This window comes from Phalacrocorax carbo, chromosome 2 (assembly GCF_963921805.1).
Source record: "Phalacrocorax carbo chromosome 2, bPhaCar2.1, whole genome shotgun sequence".
Classification (NCBI taxonomy): Eukaryota; Metazoa; Chordata; class Aves; order Suliformes; family Phalacrocoracidae; genus Phalacrocorax; species Phalacrocorax carbo.
Window position 1 is genome coordinate 129,299,720 of NC_087514.1, and position 16,143 is coordinate 129,315,862.

Sequence of the window (16,143 nt, forward strand, 5' to 3'; positions counted from 1 at the left end):
AAAAAAAATCCACAGAAGATTTAGTGTGGGTAACCCAGCTTTTCTCTTAAGCTTACTCTGAGATGACAGAATCATTTTTTCTGAAACATGATAGTGATGGGGCTGGGAAATGCAACCTGAAGCATATCAGAGAGCTGAGAATTTCAGCCGAAGTCTAAGAGCTTAGCAAAGATTTGCCTACTGAAGTTAGCCTGCTTCAGAAGAAAATGTCTTCACAGTGGAAAGGGTTAGTAGCTTTAGCTATAGGTTGGCTGTAATTAAAATGTGTTGGTTTAGTAAGCATCTATCAAAACTGTTAAGTGCAAAATTAAGCAAGTAGGCTTGTGCTGGATTTTAAGCAATTTTAAGCTTGAAAACAGCATTTATCCCATTTCCGCACCAACATGTGTCTCCGTTGCAAATCTCTTAATAGAATTTCTGTGGATTTATACCAGCATGACTGAATTTGGCCTGTGAGTTTGCACCCGAAGGTGTGAACAGACTTACTTTGTATGTGGAAATTACCAGTTGCACCATTGAAAAGTGCTAGAACTGAGGCAAAAGAAAATTGTTTCCAAGTCAGTTTTGGCTTCCCTGGAAAAGCCTACAAGGATAAATCTTGGATTTAATTAGAAGAACAAACCCTAAAAAATAGCAAAGGGAAGTTGAATTAGAATATGTTGTGTAGCTAAGAATAATTTATAGAGTTAAAATGGGATGCCTTTAGAGTGTTCTTACTATTTATTGAAACCAAGCTTGTTCAGTTTCCAAATACTGAGGCTGAAGTTCAAAGTAGTTCTTAGAATTGTTATAAGATTTATTTTTTATCATAATAATATTACTTGTGTAATCTGATTCAGTAGTTCCCTCCTATGTGCAACTGCTTCTGTGTTTTCGGATGTAACAGAGTGGGTATGGATGGTAATCTAGGTGCAGACTAGACAGTACTATTAGGGCGCTTTGTGCTATGGATGACCTAGTGGGGAGAGCAAAAGGGAACTCATTCTTAATGGCAGATGGAGGGTAAGTGCTTGTGCATATCTGTGGATGCTGGCCTCATCTCAAAAAGGGACTATGTAGCAGAAGATAATGAAACAGTAGAAATAAGTTACATGATTTTTATCACCTCTGTAGGCAGAGGACAACATTTCATGCTTGTTTTTGTAGCTTTGTCAGTGTCAGTTATAGTACTGTAGAACAGCAAAGCCTGTTAAACATTGCTCATTACTGCAGCCCTCTCTCCTCACTATTCATATTTCCATGCATGGAAGAACACATTGAAATGAATACGTAATGGGACAGTATTAATTGTTTTATGGGCCCCCTTGCTGCTTTGAAAATTCAGTGACCTAAATAGAAGAAGTATTTTACTTCCATTGGTGATACTAGAACATAAGAATTGCTACTAGGGGGAGATTTAACTTGGAGGAATGCTGTGACATGATAGACCCACATTTCCCCTGACCCTCAGTAAAGCTCAGTAGTCTAAGTACAGTTAATATCTGAGTAATCACTTGATAGAACACTTTGTGCCGTATATTAATTCTTTCTAATAGCAATTCCTGTTCTTAACAAATTTAGTAAGATCATAAGTATTTTGTGGATATGTTTTCCCTAGTGATAGAGTTTTGGGTGATTTCTTTCCTATTACCACACTTGATTGAGTTTCAGTCAAGACAACAAAAGTTATCATTAGCCCATAGCTGTTCTATCATGTGCTCTGATCCTATCTGATCTTGTAAAATCAGACAGCTGTAGTTAATTTAATATTTAGATAGAAGACCTTAAAGGCATAAAAAAAGGAAATTGAAGCAAAAGTTTTGAAGATACCTCCTTGCTTATGCAGTCTAACCTCCTGGCATCTCAGGAAACAGTACTTTGCTCAATAAATGGAGCCTTGCTGTTTCATTGCTTAAAGAACTCTTTGGCTACTGGTTCTAATTCTGTATATCCTTCCTGAATGACAATGTCTAAGAAGGGAATTCTGAATGCAACCATATGCATAGCAGTTCAGCTTCAACATGAAAATTATCGTCTTCATTTAATCTTATATCTGTTCAATGTTTACATGTTGATAGACAATTGCATGTTATGTTATTCCTGTGTTGCAAAGGAACCCAAGACTGTTAGATTAGAGAGAGGCGCTATGGATAATCAAATCCATTGTCTTAAAAATCTACATTAAGTGCATTTTTAAGTAAATTTGAGCAGAGTAAATCTAAAAATCTGTTACTGATTGTACTGTGGTTTTTCATTCACAACTGGAAAATTATTTTGTAGCTTATTTTGCTGTTCTTTGCAAGATCTTGAACTCAAGATGTCTTGTGAAGGCTCTCACTTGACCACATTGCTCCATACTTTCTAATATTGTCACTTTAACTTATTCTTAGGTCCTTGTAAGGTACTTTAAGGTGCTCATTGAGACTTGGATCTGCTTTTTTCTGCGCCATCTTCTTACTCTTCATTAGCCTTCCTCTGAGATACAGATTTAGCATATCTGAGCCAGGGAGATTGCAGGCTTCTTTACCTGAGCTCTTAAATTCTTCTGTTACTTCACTAATTTATTTCCTTACTTTCTCAAAATTTCCCCTTTTAAAATTTTAGAATGTTAGTTACTATTCAAAGCCAGCATTTAATTTTTAAAGATGTGGTATGCATGTGCATCCAAGAGTGCTTTTATTTTCTGAGAGTGTCGTGTTTGCAATTTTTTGTGTGCATTTGTAGAACAACTTCGTGCAGCAGTAAAGCTTTCCCATTGCCTGTGATGATAAAATATGGGGGGTGGGGGAATCATCCTAAAGTAGTAATAGCAGAAAAAAAATGGTTTTGTAAGTGCGTTGAGATTGTGCTGTTAACAACTGGAATTCCCTTATGCATTACTTTTGGTCTACTTGAAGAACATCTTCACTGGGTGAATGACTAAGTGCACTTTGTGTGTGTCAAAGGTATAGTACTAATTATGGCTGAATAGTTCTACCCTAGGAGTACTTGTGGTTTATAATAAACTGCTTACAAATACCACTTTATAGAAATTTCCATGAAACACCTGAGCTTTTTAATACGTTGTCTTCTAATACAACTGGTAAACCTCTACAGTAAATACAGCTATTTTCTTTCAAGAAACAAACTCAAAGAAGCATTGTTTTGTTTTAGACTTGAATGGGGGAGGAGTTGGGCATAGGCTTGCTGCTAAAGTTGGGTGCTGTCATCATCCTCTTGAGAGTGATTATCCTAAAGCAGCAACTGTGAGTGAGTAGGCATCACTGAGTTGTCACTCACAGCTGGAAGAGTGATTAAGAGCAGCTCTTTTGGAAAGCTTGCCATGTCATGCTGACTTGCCAGTGCCAGCATCCGTTTTGCATAGAAACAATTCAAAAGAGGGAGTAGAGAGGGGAGAAGAAAGTAAAAGAGCAATCTTTTTCCTTTTTTTTGTCAGTTGTGGTGGATTACGGTTACCAGCCATAAGTAAACACTGGACTTTTTTTTTCTTTTCCAGAGTAAAGATGGGAAAACACCTTTGCACATGACAGCAATCCACGGTAGATTTTCAAGATCTCAAACCATCATTCGAAATGGTAAAAAGTGGGAGGGAGCGTTGTCATTGGCTTTCCAGTATTACAAATATTTTCCTCCTCTTGTATGGATAACAACATACTGAATTTTTTTTCATATCCAGTAATAGTTCAGTTAGTGGTGGAGCCTGGCATGTCTGCTTATAAAGTTTGATAAGTTACACTGGGGAACCATTTATTTTTCAGAACGCAGGAAAATATATTAAATTCTCTTCCATAATCCAGGATGCAGAAAGTTTGTCCCATATAGTTACATAATAAAATGCTTCTCTCTGCTTATTATTATACAGCTTTTGGTGGTATTTAGTACTAGATTTGAAATCTAAAGTAGTCATTCATGGACAGTTATTAATGCTGCTTACATTATCATCAGTGTTGGTTTTCTAACAAAAATATCTGAGTGCCAATGTATGTTCTTACTTAGTAATTACTTTTTATTGTAGGAGCTGAAATAGACTGTGAAGATAAGAATGGAAATACTCCTTTGCATATAGCAGCGAGATATGGCCATGAGCTATTAATCAACACTCTGATTACGAGTGGTGCTGACACTGCAAAGTAGGTAACTTTACTGACATGAATGCAAGCTGAGAGAATTTAGAAATGTATTTATTAGATTAACACTAGTATGATTTTTTTTTTTAGTATCGTCTTTGACTTGAAATAGGAAATAGTTTGTGCGTTATCCTGTAATATACTTCTAAGCAGCTACTCAGTACCTCACAATTTTTACAAAAAAATTAGATTTTCCTCTAAGGTATTTGAAGTAAAAGCTCTGAAAGTTAATGGGCTGTTGCACTGACTTAATGTATCCTGCTAGCTTGTAAGAAAGCATTTAATATGTGGTTTTCCTATGGCTCAGTATTCTAATCAGGTGGCTTGCTGAACCCACCGTGCACGGGCACTCTGGCACACAGTCATGTTTGTTTTCTTTTAATTGTAATGAAACTGTGATACCTGATTATGGTGTATCTTAGGCGGGGTATACATGGGATGTTTCCTCTCCATTTGGCAGCACTAAGTGGATTTTCAGATTGCTGCAGAAAGCTCCTCTCTTCAGGTAGGATACTCTTTACTCTTTAAGAATCTCACGGCTGCTTTGTACTTCATTTTTTATGTCATCCAATAGCTTTTAATTAAGTCTTAATTTAGTAATACATAAAAATCTTTATAGTTTACTAGTAGCTTGGGGCTAGTGCTTGTTTTTTTAATGCACAGTCCATAGTTAAAATGAATGCAAACTTTTCCAGAAGTAATTGAAAAAAAACCTCAATCCAAATTGAAATAATGTGTCTATAACTTTTTAAGTGTTGTGTTTGTGCATTTTAAGTTGGTCATAGAGGTGCAATGACTGGTTTAGACTATAATGTAACTTCAAGGAGAAAGATTAATGTTCTTTTAAATGATTTCATGGAGCATCCTCCATTTCCCTTCCATGATGTCATTAGCTTAATACAGAAAGGTCCATTCCTGTCTGTTCCTGTAGTAGGCATCTAATAAATAGCTCTGAAGACTCTGTGGACTGCTACATTAAGAAACTGTTGCATTGGTGATTTATTGTTAATTAAATGCAACACGAACTGCACTTTGCTTTCATTGTTTGACTCCTCCCTGAAGTTGCAGAGGGTTGTAAGGTTATTACTTCCCTCGTTGTCCAGAGTCTGCTCTGGTGTGAATTCTGAGCTCTTTGAACCGTTGCAATTCTGAGAAAGTAGATTTGTCGGAATAATTGTGGAAGGTTCAGGAACAGAAGAATAAACTAAATGGTTCTACGTTAATCTGAAGGCACTTGATGTTTTTTTGAAAAAAGAAAAGGAGGGGGCAGAGGGTTGGGGAAAAGGAAGAGTAAGAAGCTGCTTCCCCAGCTTTCTACTAGGGAAGCCTGGGAGAAGAACTAAAGGACTATAACTAAAACTACCACCGGTAAGGCTTTTTATTTCACTGTACTGTCATGGACAAGCATGCAAGGATTCACTCCAGGACAGAACTGTCCTATAGTTGACTGTATTTCAATTGGATGCATTCAAAATGAGGAGTGCTCTGTCTCTTTCTCCTCTCTGCACACGGTGCTTTGCGGGCTGCATCCTTACCGGAGATTCAGTACAGCAAAGGAATCCCTGTGGAAGACTTGCAAGTGGTTTCTGTGACTTTTACATGAGTTGAGCAAACCTGGATGTAAATTTAACCTGGAGCAGATAAGGACTTGAAGAGTACATTCAGCCTTCAGATGGGAAAGAGTAGACACTGCTAACAGCTTATTAGTACATGCTTTTGGTGTGGGGATTGGTATCTGCAGACTATGTGCCCTTTTGGTTTTGTGAGTAAGAGTCTCATTTATGTAAATTAAGAATCTCTGATTTTTAAATTTATTAATAGGCACGTTCAGACCTTAACACATTACAGATTTATTTTTTTTTTGTCTCAGTACTGAACGACATTTAAGCAGTTAGTGGTGTTAGACAAGCAACCTAGGGATGTGGAAAGGCATCAAAGACTACTTTTCAAAACAGATTGGTAAACTGTCTTAAATTGTTTGCTGTGTATCACTGCCTGTTCAAAAGGGAAGAGAATGTAGTGGCACATACAAAACCTGTTTTGGGGGATATGGAGTAGGAAAACAGTCTTGAATAGTAGTACTCTTGAATAACACATGCTGCATTGTTCGCTATTTACCGTTGTTGAACAGTTCTTAAAAAGGAAAAGAAAAATTGCTTTCCCAGGCAAAAGTACAAAAACTGGAGATTTAATGAATAAGTTTTGTTACACAAGAGCAAGACTCTTGGGACAATATAGTAGTTGTCTCAAACCAAAAATGTAGCTTTGAAACCTGATTTAAATAGTAATCTTCATTGCAAAGCATATATGGTTAGCTATTGAATTGCGCAGTTAAAGTTTGTGATCTCAGATCTGAAGTTCTGTAGTTCACACATTTTTGGGAAGAGAAAAACGACAATATTCTCTAAAGGGCTTCTCTGTAAGTAATTGCTTTTTACAGTCCTCACTCCAGCTTAACAAAGTTCTTTCTCTGGGACTGAAGGGCTAAACTCAAGGATGAAATTTAAATAGCTTCTGGATTTAGTAATGCTAACAACCCCTCTTTATTTAAAAAAAATAAAAAAAAAAAGGAAGAAAAATCTCTGCATAATACTGAAAATCTAGCATATTCTTAAATTTTCCTATTAACTTCATATATTTCATATTCAGTACTAAACTACACAGAAATATTACCAGGCAAATAGGATAGGAAAGAATACATCCTCTTGCCTCAGTGTAGCTAATTCTTTTACTGTGTCCCTTTCAGTTTTACTTGAATGCCTGTTTTTAAAAATATTACAAGTAGCAAGGATGTGTTTCAAATGATGTACATTTTCAGTGCTTAAGTGCTTTTTTCCCACATAGCTGTTAAGTTTGCTTAGCAAGCATTTCTCTTAAGAGTAGATGAGGGCAGTTTTGTGAAACGTGGTGTTACATAATGATTTTACCAAATACTTGATTTGTAGGTTTTGACATTGACACACCAGATGACTTTGGCAGGACTTGTCTTCATGCAGCCGCGGCTGGAGGGTATGTAAGAAAGCATGAATGCTTTCTTATTTAGTGTTCTTTTCTCAATTGCTGATGATTCCTGGTTTTTATTATTTCTTCTCTGTGCTTCTCCTGCCCTCTCCCCTTGGAGTTTATATAAACATGGAAATAATTTCAAGATTTATACTATCTACAAAGAATAAAAATAAATTAAATATTCAGCTCAATAAGTAATTATTGGAGTACAGTGTCCAAGTATCATCAGCCTTACCTTAGGTTTATGCTTGGGGATGAACTTAATTTTATTTTAAATTCCCATGGATGATGATACAATTTTTAGAAATTACAGCATTCAAAAATGGCATGCCCAGCGAAGATCACTGTAGGACATGAGATGGAGGAACAGTAGCTTTGGGAAATAGGTTTTTTACTATATCCATAAACAAAAGATGAATCTAAATTAGAAACCATAATTAAATTCCAGAGTTTAGGTGGATGAAGTAGTCAGAACTACTTGCTCATCATTTGAGTTGTGATCCATATTGATTATTGTTATTGTATTGTAGGTTTTCTATAGCAGCTACTCAAAATTGCCTGGAAGAACTGGGTAACAAATTTCATGATACACTTTGTGGGACACAAGAACTCCATGATATTGATATTTTCATTTTTCTGTTTCAGTGTTGTTTGAGTAATACTGTTAAGTAATCATTCTAAGTCAGACTTGATAGATACATCCTTGTTGCAAATGATTAAGGTTAAAATACTATCTTTTCATATAAAACACATAATTTGTGACACATTCCCTCATTCATCTCCAGTTTAGGAAAGTTACTAAGATAGTGTTTAAGCAGTATTGTACATCTCTATATTGATCATACTGTATTGAAAATTAATTACACTAAAAAGTAAAATATTTATGTTGCAACTTATATTTGGCTTTTAAAAACATACATTAAAAAACTTGCCTCTGAGCTGGAATCCTGGGAGGAAAAAGCATGTAACATGCAGGTACATTGTTTGTTTGCTTTAAAGAATTCAAATTTCTATTAAATTAGGTTAATGTTTATGTGCTTTTATGCATGCCATTTTATATCAATAAAATTTCTAGATATGGACTTGAAATAATGTGTATTTTTTCCTGGCTTGGTCCTGCAATTATTAAATCTATTTTACATGCAAAAATATATCTTATGAAAATTTTGATAAATAGTTCAGCTCAATTAAAAGTAATGTATGAGATGTATATTTGTAGCAGTTCTGATATTTGCAGAGGCCAATATTAAGGAAATAGGATTTGCAATCACAAGTAATATTGCATTAATTTAACAGGAATTTGGAGTGCCTAAATCTTCTGCTAAATACTGGTGCAGACTTCAACAAAAAGGACAGATTTGGGAGGTAAGACAGTCTAGATACGTATATTGTAAAGGGCTGTTAAAAATATTACAGCAGTAGCATGTTGCTATGTGGGCAAGTCTGTGTGTTCCAGTTTAAATGTTTTTTAAGATACGATGTCTCTAATAAACTCTGCTTTAGCATATGTTATTGAAAGGTACAAACATGTTTTGTTCATTGTGTTTTGTTAAGTATGTGTTCACCCTTGCTTTTAAAGACTGAGTTCCATATCCAACTGTAATTTTTGAGTCTTTTTTTGCTTATAACATGGATCTAATGAGTTTAAATTGCTCTCATCTAAGGACATTAGTGATGTTTCCTAAATAATGTATTAGTCAAACCTATAAATCTGTTGCTATTTTTAAGCTTTTTATTTAAAAATACATTATTTTATAACAACTGCTTCACCTTTTTCCTTTCATTATATCCATCCCTTCCTGTTTCCTTGTTCATGCTCTGAACTCTTGGAATTACATTAATTTCTATTTTTAGTATAGGATTATTTAAGTTTAGATGGCATGATCAGTACTTGTGTAAAACCTCCCATCACATCATGGAAAATACAATTTTCCAGGATGTGAATGGCAGGAGTAGACCTGGGGAGAATGTTATGGATCCAAAGTTGTATCTTGCTTTAAATACCACTTCAATTATTTCCTGAGAAAGGAACAACTATCTGTCACAACTTTTGCCATTGAAAGTTGTTTTTTTGTTAATTTGGTTTGGGTTTTGGCTTAACGTGCATGTTACATAAAGCAATTATTTCAGGAGAGGAAAAAGATTTTTAAATAGCTAAAAATTGAGAAAAACGGGGAAAAGTAATTTTAAGGGGGAGGGAAGAGGTAGGACACTTTAAAGTGCCTGACTGTCTCCTCAAATTGAGATATTTATAGTAGCAATCTCTTCTTAAATATAGGAAATGGAATTCTGAGTCATCTTGGTCCTTTTGAAATTTTATCCGAACTGGTTTATTTAGAGAATTGTTTATGTATTTGAAGCTGGAGTAACTTTCCTCTGAGACTATGTAACTCTACTAGTACTACAGTACTAGTATTTCATGGTTTTGTTACAAGACATGGTATATTTCAAAAAGTTTTCTTTAACAATGACTGCTATGTTAGCACAGTTGAAAATAAATAATGGTTGCCTCTCATAGACAAAATTCTGATCTGCTTGTCGAAAACATCTACTTTTTAATTGTATTTTATTTTGACCTCGTTTAGTTGCTCTGCAATTCTTAGATTTGTCCATATTTTCCTATGTGGCTTGAAATTACTTCAGTAATATTTCTAATGTAAACTTGGATTTTACTCTGTATGTTTACATAAGAAAATTCATATAAAGCTTCCCTTAATACAAAGTTCATGCATATTTTGGCTGGCAAATAGATCCCCTAGATATCGTTCTGCATTGTTAAAAGGCCCAATTTTTTAATATTGTAATGATGCATTGTTCACCACAAATAGTTGTTAAAAATGTAGGGAGGTTTTAAGTTTAATTTTATTTTGCTTTTTCTGTCTCTATAATATTATTTTGCTGTTATTTACCATTGTACTTTTTATTTAAATGTGTACTAAAGAACTCCACTCCATTATGCTGCTGCCAATTGTAATTATCAGTGCCTGTTTGCCCTTGTGGGATCTGGAGCTAGTGTGAATGACCTTGATGAGAGGGGTTGTACACCTCTGCACTATGCAGCTGCATCAGACACAGATGGAAAGTAAGTGGCACACTTTACACTAAAGCCTCTCTCCTTAGAAACATTTGAGCTGTGGATTTTGTGTGTGTTCTGCCTTCTGATTTGCCAAATGCATTTTTTTATATTTTTAAAGATTCAACTTGACAGTGGATTGTTCATTGTATAGAAAATATTTTATGTAACAAATATTTCTGGGAAAAATTAACAGTAGTAAAATGTATTGTAATTTTTCAGTTATGTCCTATTATGCAGATGTCCTAATTCAAGAATTCATTGGGAATAGTTTTTAATCCCACTTGCTGTGTAGTGGTTGAGTGAATACCGTTTGTGGGGGTTATGACAGCTGTGAGCAGTAGGGTCATTTTGCTTTAAAATCTAATTCTGATGAAGGATGGTGTGTTTTATGGAGGGTTCTTAATGTTGCCCCAAAATCTGTGTAGTTAGTAAGAAACACACTGTGAAACTAGACTGTGAGTTACAGTAGGCCTACATCAGGATAGAAATTAACTCGACATTTCAATATAAGATGTTTTAATCATTTGGTGTTTGATTAAACTATTCATGTTTGGCATTACAGCTATCTCTTGTTAGTGGAATGTTTGCATCCAGAAACTTTCATAAATCCATGTCTCTTGCATATGTTTGTTTTGTAACTAATGGTCATATCTAACCCAGTTATTAACTACTTCAATGGTTACATGCAAAGCCTAGATAGGTAGCACAAAATTGATGAGGTTACCTAAGTGTCAGGCATTGTATATATTGAGGAGACTTGAGAATAGTACTGCCTGCATGTGCACACACTTAAGTACACAGGTTAAAACGAGCTCACATGCAGCATTGCCTTTCAAATGCATACAGTGACACCTTCACTTGAAAAGAGTGCTCCTTAGTGGCACATCATCTTGTTTTGATACAGCACCTATTGAAAGGAGAGGTAGCAATAGGAGCGAGGTGGTATATAAGTTACAGACTGGGTTTTGAAGGATAAATAAAGAATACTTTCATGGCCATTTAACTGATATTTAAAGTACATGCCTTTTTTTGTGTAAAGCCAAATTTCAAAACAAAATTGTCTGCTGCTTTTTAGATATACTTTCAATTCCTGCTGGAGTTTGCTGAGACAATTTTACTTTAATTGCCCTCTTACAGTTGAGCTAGGATTAATTTTAGCTTCACAGTTGCTCTGAAAACCTCCAAACTATAAAGGTTCTTCAGATGACATCGTTTTGCCATCTGTCTTATGAAAGGCACGAGCAAGAATGATGATGGCAATACTGCAGAGCTTTGGGATATAACTCAAAGAACCGTCTCTGGAACCCATGTGATATTGCCCTTCTGATTAACAGTTGGCTCTCTGGAAGACAGGCTGCGAAGCAGAATGGCCTGAGGAGAAGCTTTTTATATTTATGCAGCAAGATGATTAGTAACAGCTGGAAAACCAGTACTGCTCAGCTCATATTCAAAATAGGAATGAAGCTAAAAATGATTATTGAGTTGGAACATAAAGCCTGGAAAAAAAAGTCAGGAAATTATCTATATAGAAATTCCAAAGATACTTATGTGCATTTTTATAGTCTTTGTTCAGATGTCTTTAAAGACAGATTTTAGGGACAAGGATGTTTTTGTTGAAAATTATTTTCCTGTTTGGAAATGTTTCTTGTGTATCTTTAACGAATGCTTCTAGTCTGGAGCAAACACCAGTAAGCCTCATTTTGACAAGACTAGACAGCGAAACATGATCGCAGAATGAGGTTAACTAAGCAGCATCTTAGGGGGAAAAAACACTCTATGTTAGAATTATTTAATAGACAGTACACCAACAAATGGAAATAAATTTAACTTATTTGGGCTTTCAGGAAGTTTGATTAATCTCTTTTTAAAGAGGCCTGTTGAGGACAGTTAAGTATGCAAAAGATGCGAAGTTAATCTCTTCCCTGTGTGAGAAGAAACACCAAAAATAATTATCTGTGTTGCATTGGAAAGAAGGGGTACTCAAGGACTTTTAGTAGACTCTGCTTCCTACAGTGTATTTAGTGTATTGTGGTTTTTGTGACCCCACTGGTACAGAAAAGTACACAAGTACAGAAATTTAGATAGCCAAGGCCAGTGATGTTTGAGATTTATTAATGAGCAATGCATGTTAATACAAAACCATTGATTAAAATTAATGAAGAAAGTTAGACAATTGGACAAGTGAAATGGAGAGACAATAATTCTCACTTGATGGGACAACTTGACTTGTCTTTGGATTCTCAGAACTCTCATCCCAATTCAATTCAAATAAAAATATGCAAGCACAGGAGGCATTAATGAATTGAGGCATCTTTTTTTACTAGGCAAATAAAACCCAAACTAGTTGGTTAAAAACATAGATATGCTTTACAGGTGGCTTTTTATTAGATACATTGAACTTGGTGTAAAGTTACTTACATCTTCTATTACATATATTATTCTTTAAAACTGGAGAATTTTTACTTGTTTTCACTACCTACCTAAGTCCTTTTCTCCTTTATGCTGGACACAAAGTGATGAAAATGAGAGTGCACCTTGGTGTTGCTCCTGTCCTTCTCAACATTGTAATGAGACAGAGTATACTTTGTAATTAGACACTTCTTTGTTCATGTTTTCCTGCAGCTTTTTGCAGCTTTCATCTTCACTCACCTGGTTTGTTACTTTCCACCTTTGTTTGGGATGGAAAAGCAAATGTCAGGTGGTCTTCAGCAAATCGCAGTTGTCGCACATGAGGTTATCAGGCGCTTGACCAAGTACCACTGTCTTACTCATGTTGAAATGTGTTTCCATTTCATCACAGCTGGTACTGGATCTCATTCAGATGATGAAATTGCCTGGAATCAGCAGATGGAACAGTGCCCTTCCTTGAAAGAACTTACAAAGAGTTCAGATGTTGCAGGGTCATGCTGTCTTCCCTCAGGAGATGGCTGCTTTTGCAGAATTTCTGCCTGTATTTCTCCAAGGTTTGAATGTTCTCAGGGTTTTGAATGATCAAGTTTCTACTCTTAATGGCATTGGTCAGAGGCCGTGTTAGGATTCCTGCCTCTCAAATCTAAACCTGCCATATCCCACTGCAAGCTTTTCACATGACATCACAGCATAGCCATATCATACAACTGCAAATGTTGACATTTCCTTTAACTTCTACCAAACAATTTCCTGTGAGATAAACGGGAACTAAAACCCTCATATTGTCAATTTATCCAGCTGGCCCGTTTGTCACTACCGGTAATGGTAATCTGCAGGACTTCTAGATAAACTGTGCTAAGGAAGAAAGATTTCAAGCTGGATTTAACAAGATAATGTATTTTTCAGCTTCACTTGCTTTTTATTTAACTGATAAATGAGAAATATTTCATAATCCCAGAGAGAAGGCATGGTGACCTGTGGTACACTTCAGAAAACCATGTGGCTTCACCAGCAAGTTCAAGGTCATGATGCTGACGAGCTATAAACACCTCTGCCTTCCAAGGGCATACCTTTGTGCTTCTTGACCTACAGAATTCATCTTTCAAACTATAATATAAAGTATGTGTTGTGTACAAAGTAGCTTCACTTAAAGGTGTTCCTGGACTATTATCAATGCAAGGTTCTCCTGTCTCGATTTGCCACAGGAGCAATAAATAGTCCTAAACCAACAGTTGTAACAACCCATTTTAGAAGGATTGGAATGTCACTCTCCCTTGCTGGACTTGTGCCTGATGAAGTGGCCATACAGAGGTTGGGTAACTTTCACCTGACAGGTTTTGTTTAGCTCTAGTCCAGTCTTTAGAAAGCCCTTTTATTGCAGGATATGTTCCAAGTCGTAGGAGATACGATTGCGTTTGAATGTACTACTACCTCAGTGATGTCTTACCTGTGTTTTAGTTGCAGAGCAGTATGTAGCTTCATGGTATACTTCACAAGACTTACAAATCTCACTCCTCTCTGGGATGCATGTTCCCCTAGCTGCTTGGTGGTCCTTTACTGGATGGTCAAGCAGTCTTCAAGTGGTGAGAAGACCTACCCTTTCCATTCTTCATTTTGCTCTATCATAACAGATGATCCTTTATAAGCAGATAATACTTAAGAAAATCGTCGATATCTTGGGCCAAAAGGACTGACCATTTCATATGGGTGTTCTTGAGCTCAGAGCTGTGTAGAACACATGCAGCGCTTTCTGGTCTTCTCTTCAAAAATATTGTGCCTGGGTCTCTCTTGCAATGTGCAGCGTTGGCAAGTGGGATGTCATGAAGTCTTTTTTTCTCCTGCTGGAAGCAAATGATCCAGTCATTCAGTATACTAGCAGATGGTTTTGAATCAATTCAGCTTTGGTGAACCCAGACTGGGAGATCAGATCCAAGCATCTGAAATCCATCTGCCTTTTGTGAAGTACCAGATGTTCTGTTCTCAAGTCAGGTAGTTTTATGAATCAGACATAGTCTTGGTTCTGTTATCAGGTAAAATGGTATGTGCAGTTTCTCAGATCATAAAGGTTCTGCTTAAGGTAGGACATGAAGAGGCCTTCATAATCCTAGCTGACCAAACTGAGACAAATTAAGGACCAGAATCATCTTAATCTGTCAGTAAGAAATCTGAAGTCTCTCCTCCTTTCCTACTCTATTAATTCAGAATTTTAGAGGCTGTGTACAATCTTGGTCTTGTTCAGTGTTTGTGTGTGTGTTTGGGGGCTCTCACAGGCTCATGAACACTTTTCCAAAATAACCTGATATTATTCTGGGGCTGTTAGTTTCTCACCAGTCTTTATCCTGTTATCCTGAAGCTCTTGAAGCTGAGATTGTTATGTTCCAGTCTAGATCAATTTACCTTTTAAGTCTCTGGTGAATTCTGCTTCAGAGTTCTCATTCTCATTATTTGTAGGCTTTGCCAAATGTTGCTGAAATTGTGGGCAACATAAAATTATTAATAAGTTAATGGTTGGAATAGTGTGCATGCATGGAGTCTCTTAAAAACAGAAAAATAGGGAGAGGGAGCTTACTGTAATACCCTATTTTTCATCCTCCTGGCTGAGTGTCTGTGGTTGAAGCTGGTGTAAGGTGTGGTAGGGTACAAGTATACCAACAACTAAGTGTGTTTGTTATATTAAAAAAAATAGTGTCTGGTAGTGGAGGTGTGTGTGTGTGTGGCTCTTGGATGCGTACCACCAAGAGCTCAGCTATTTGTTTTCTTCCTTCTGTATTAAGTACAGAAGAACGTAGTGATACAGAAAAATATACAAAAATAGTAATCATTTATACTAACAAAGGTGACTCTGGTTTTATTAGCTAGGAGGAAAATAGCCATGAAATACTAATTTTAACCAAATCAGATAATTCAGAGGATGCAGGATGTCTGCAGAGAAGGATTCTTGCAAATTTTGGAAGCTTTGTGATTGACCTTAACACTTGATGTAATGAGTTAGGTGTTCTCTAGTCCTAGCCAATATTGTACATTAAATCAGTGTTCCTGTGTGCTGTATTCTATTCTGCAGTTGAACTGGAACAATTTATCACTTAGTGTAAAGTTGAAATTCAACATTTAGATATATGGTTGCATATGTCAATTTAAATAGGTGCCTGGAATACTTGCTAAGAAATGATGCCAATCCGGGGATCCGAGACAAGCAAGGATACAATGCAGTTCATTATTCAGCTGCTTATGGTCATCGCTTATGTCTTGAATTGGTAAGAAAACGTATCTTAGATGAAAGCTGTAACAGCTGCTTTTACAGAATATGATGCAGAGGCTAGGGGATTCCCTCTACCTTGGTTCTTCATCTGCAAGCTAGGTCAGTAGTGTTTTACAGCCCCGTGAGGATATTTAAGCACTTGGTACTCTTAAAATGGGGGCAAGTTGAGGAGCTAAGATGCTGGCTTAAAAAGATGAATCGTTCTGAGATTAAGATAAGTGGTTGAGTATGTGGGATATTAGTTTTGTTTTGTTTCTTAACTTAGAGTACGCTGCTAAATTATTTCC

General features: G+C 36.1%; 1 protein-coding gene across 2 annotated transcripts in view; it reads left to right on the forward strand.

The window, feature by feature from the left end:
- ANKRD28 (ankyrin repeat domain 28) overlaps window positions 1-16,143 on the forward strand; it is a 123,599-nt gene that overhangs the window by 89,891 nt on the left and 17,565 nt on the right. For both annotated transcript variants that reach the window (XM_064444327.1, XM_064444326.1), the window contains exons 9-15: window positions 3,476-3,554; window positions 3,995-4,109; window positions 4,529-4,611; window positions 7,052-7,115; window positions 8,409-8,477; window positions 10,054-10,194; window positions 15,740-15,851. In XM_064444327.1, the coding sequence (XP_064300397.1) occupies window positions 3,476-3,554; window positions 3,995-4,109; window positions 4,529-4,611; window positions 7,052-7,115; window positions 8,409-8,477; window positions 10,054-10,194; window positions 15,740-15,851 (663 nt within the window). The remainder of the gene's footprint in view (window positions 1-3,475; window positions 3,555-3,994; window positions 4,110-4,528; window positions 4,612-7,051; window positions 7,116-8,408; window positions 8,478-10,053; window positions 10,195-15,739; window positions 15,852-16,143) is intronic.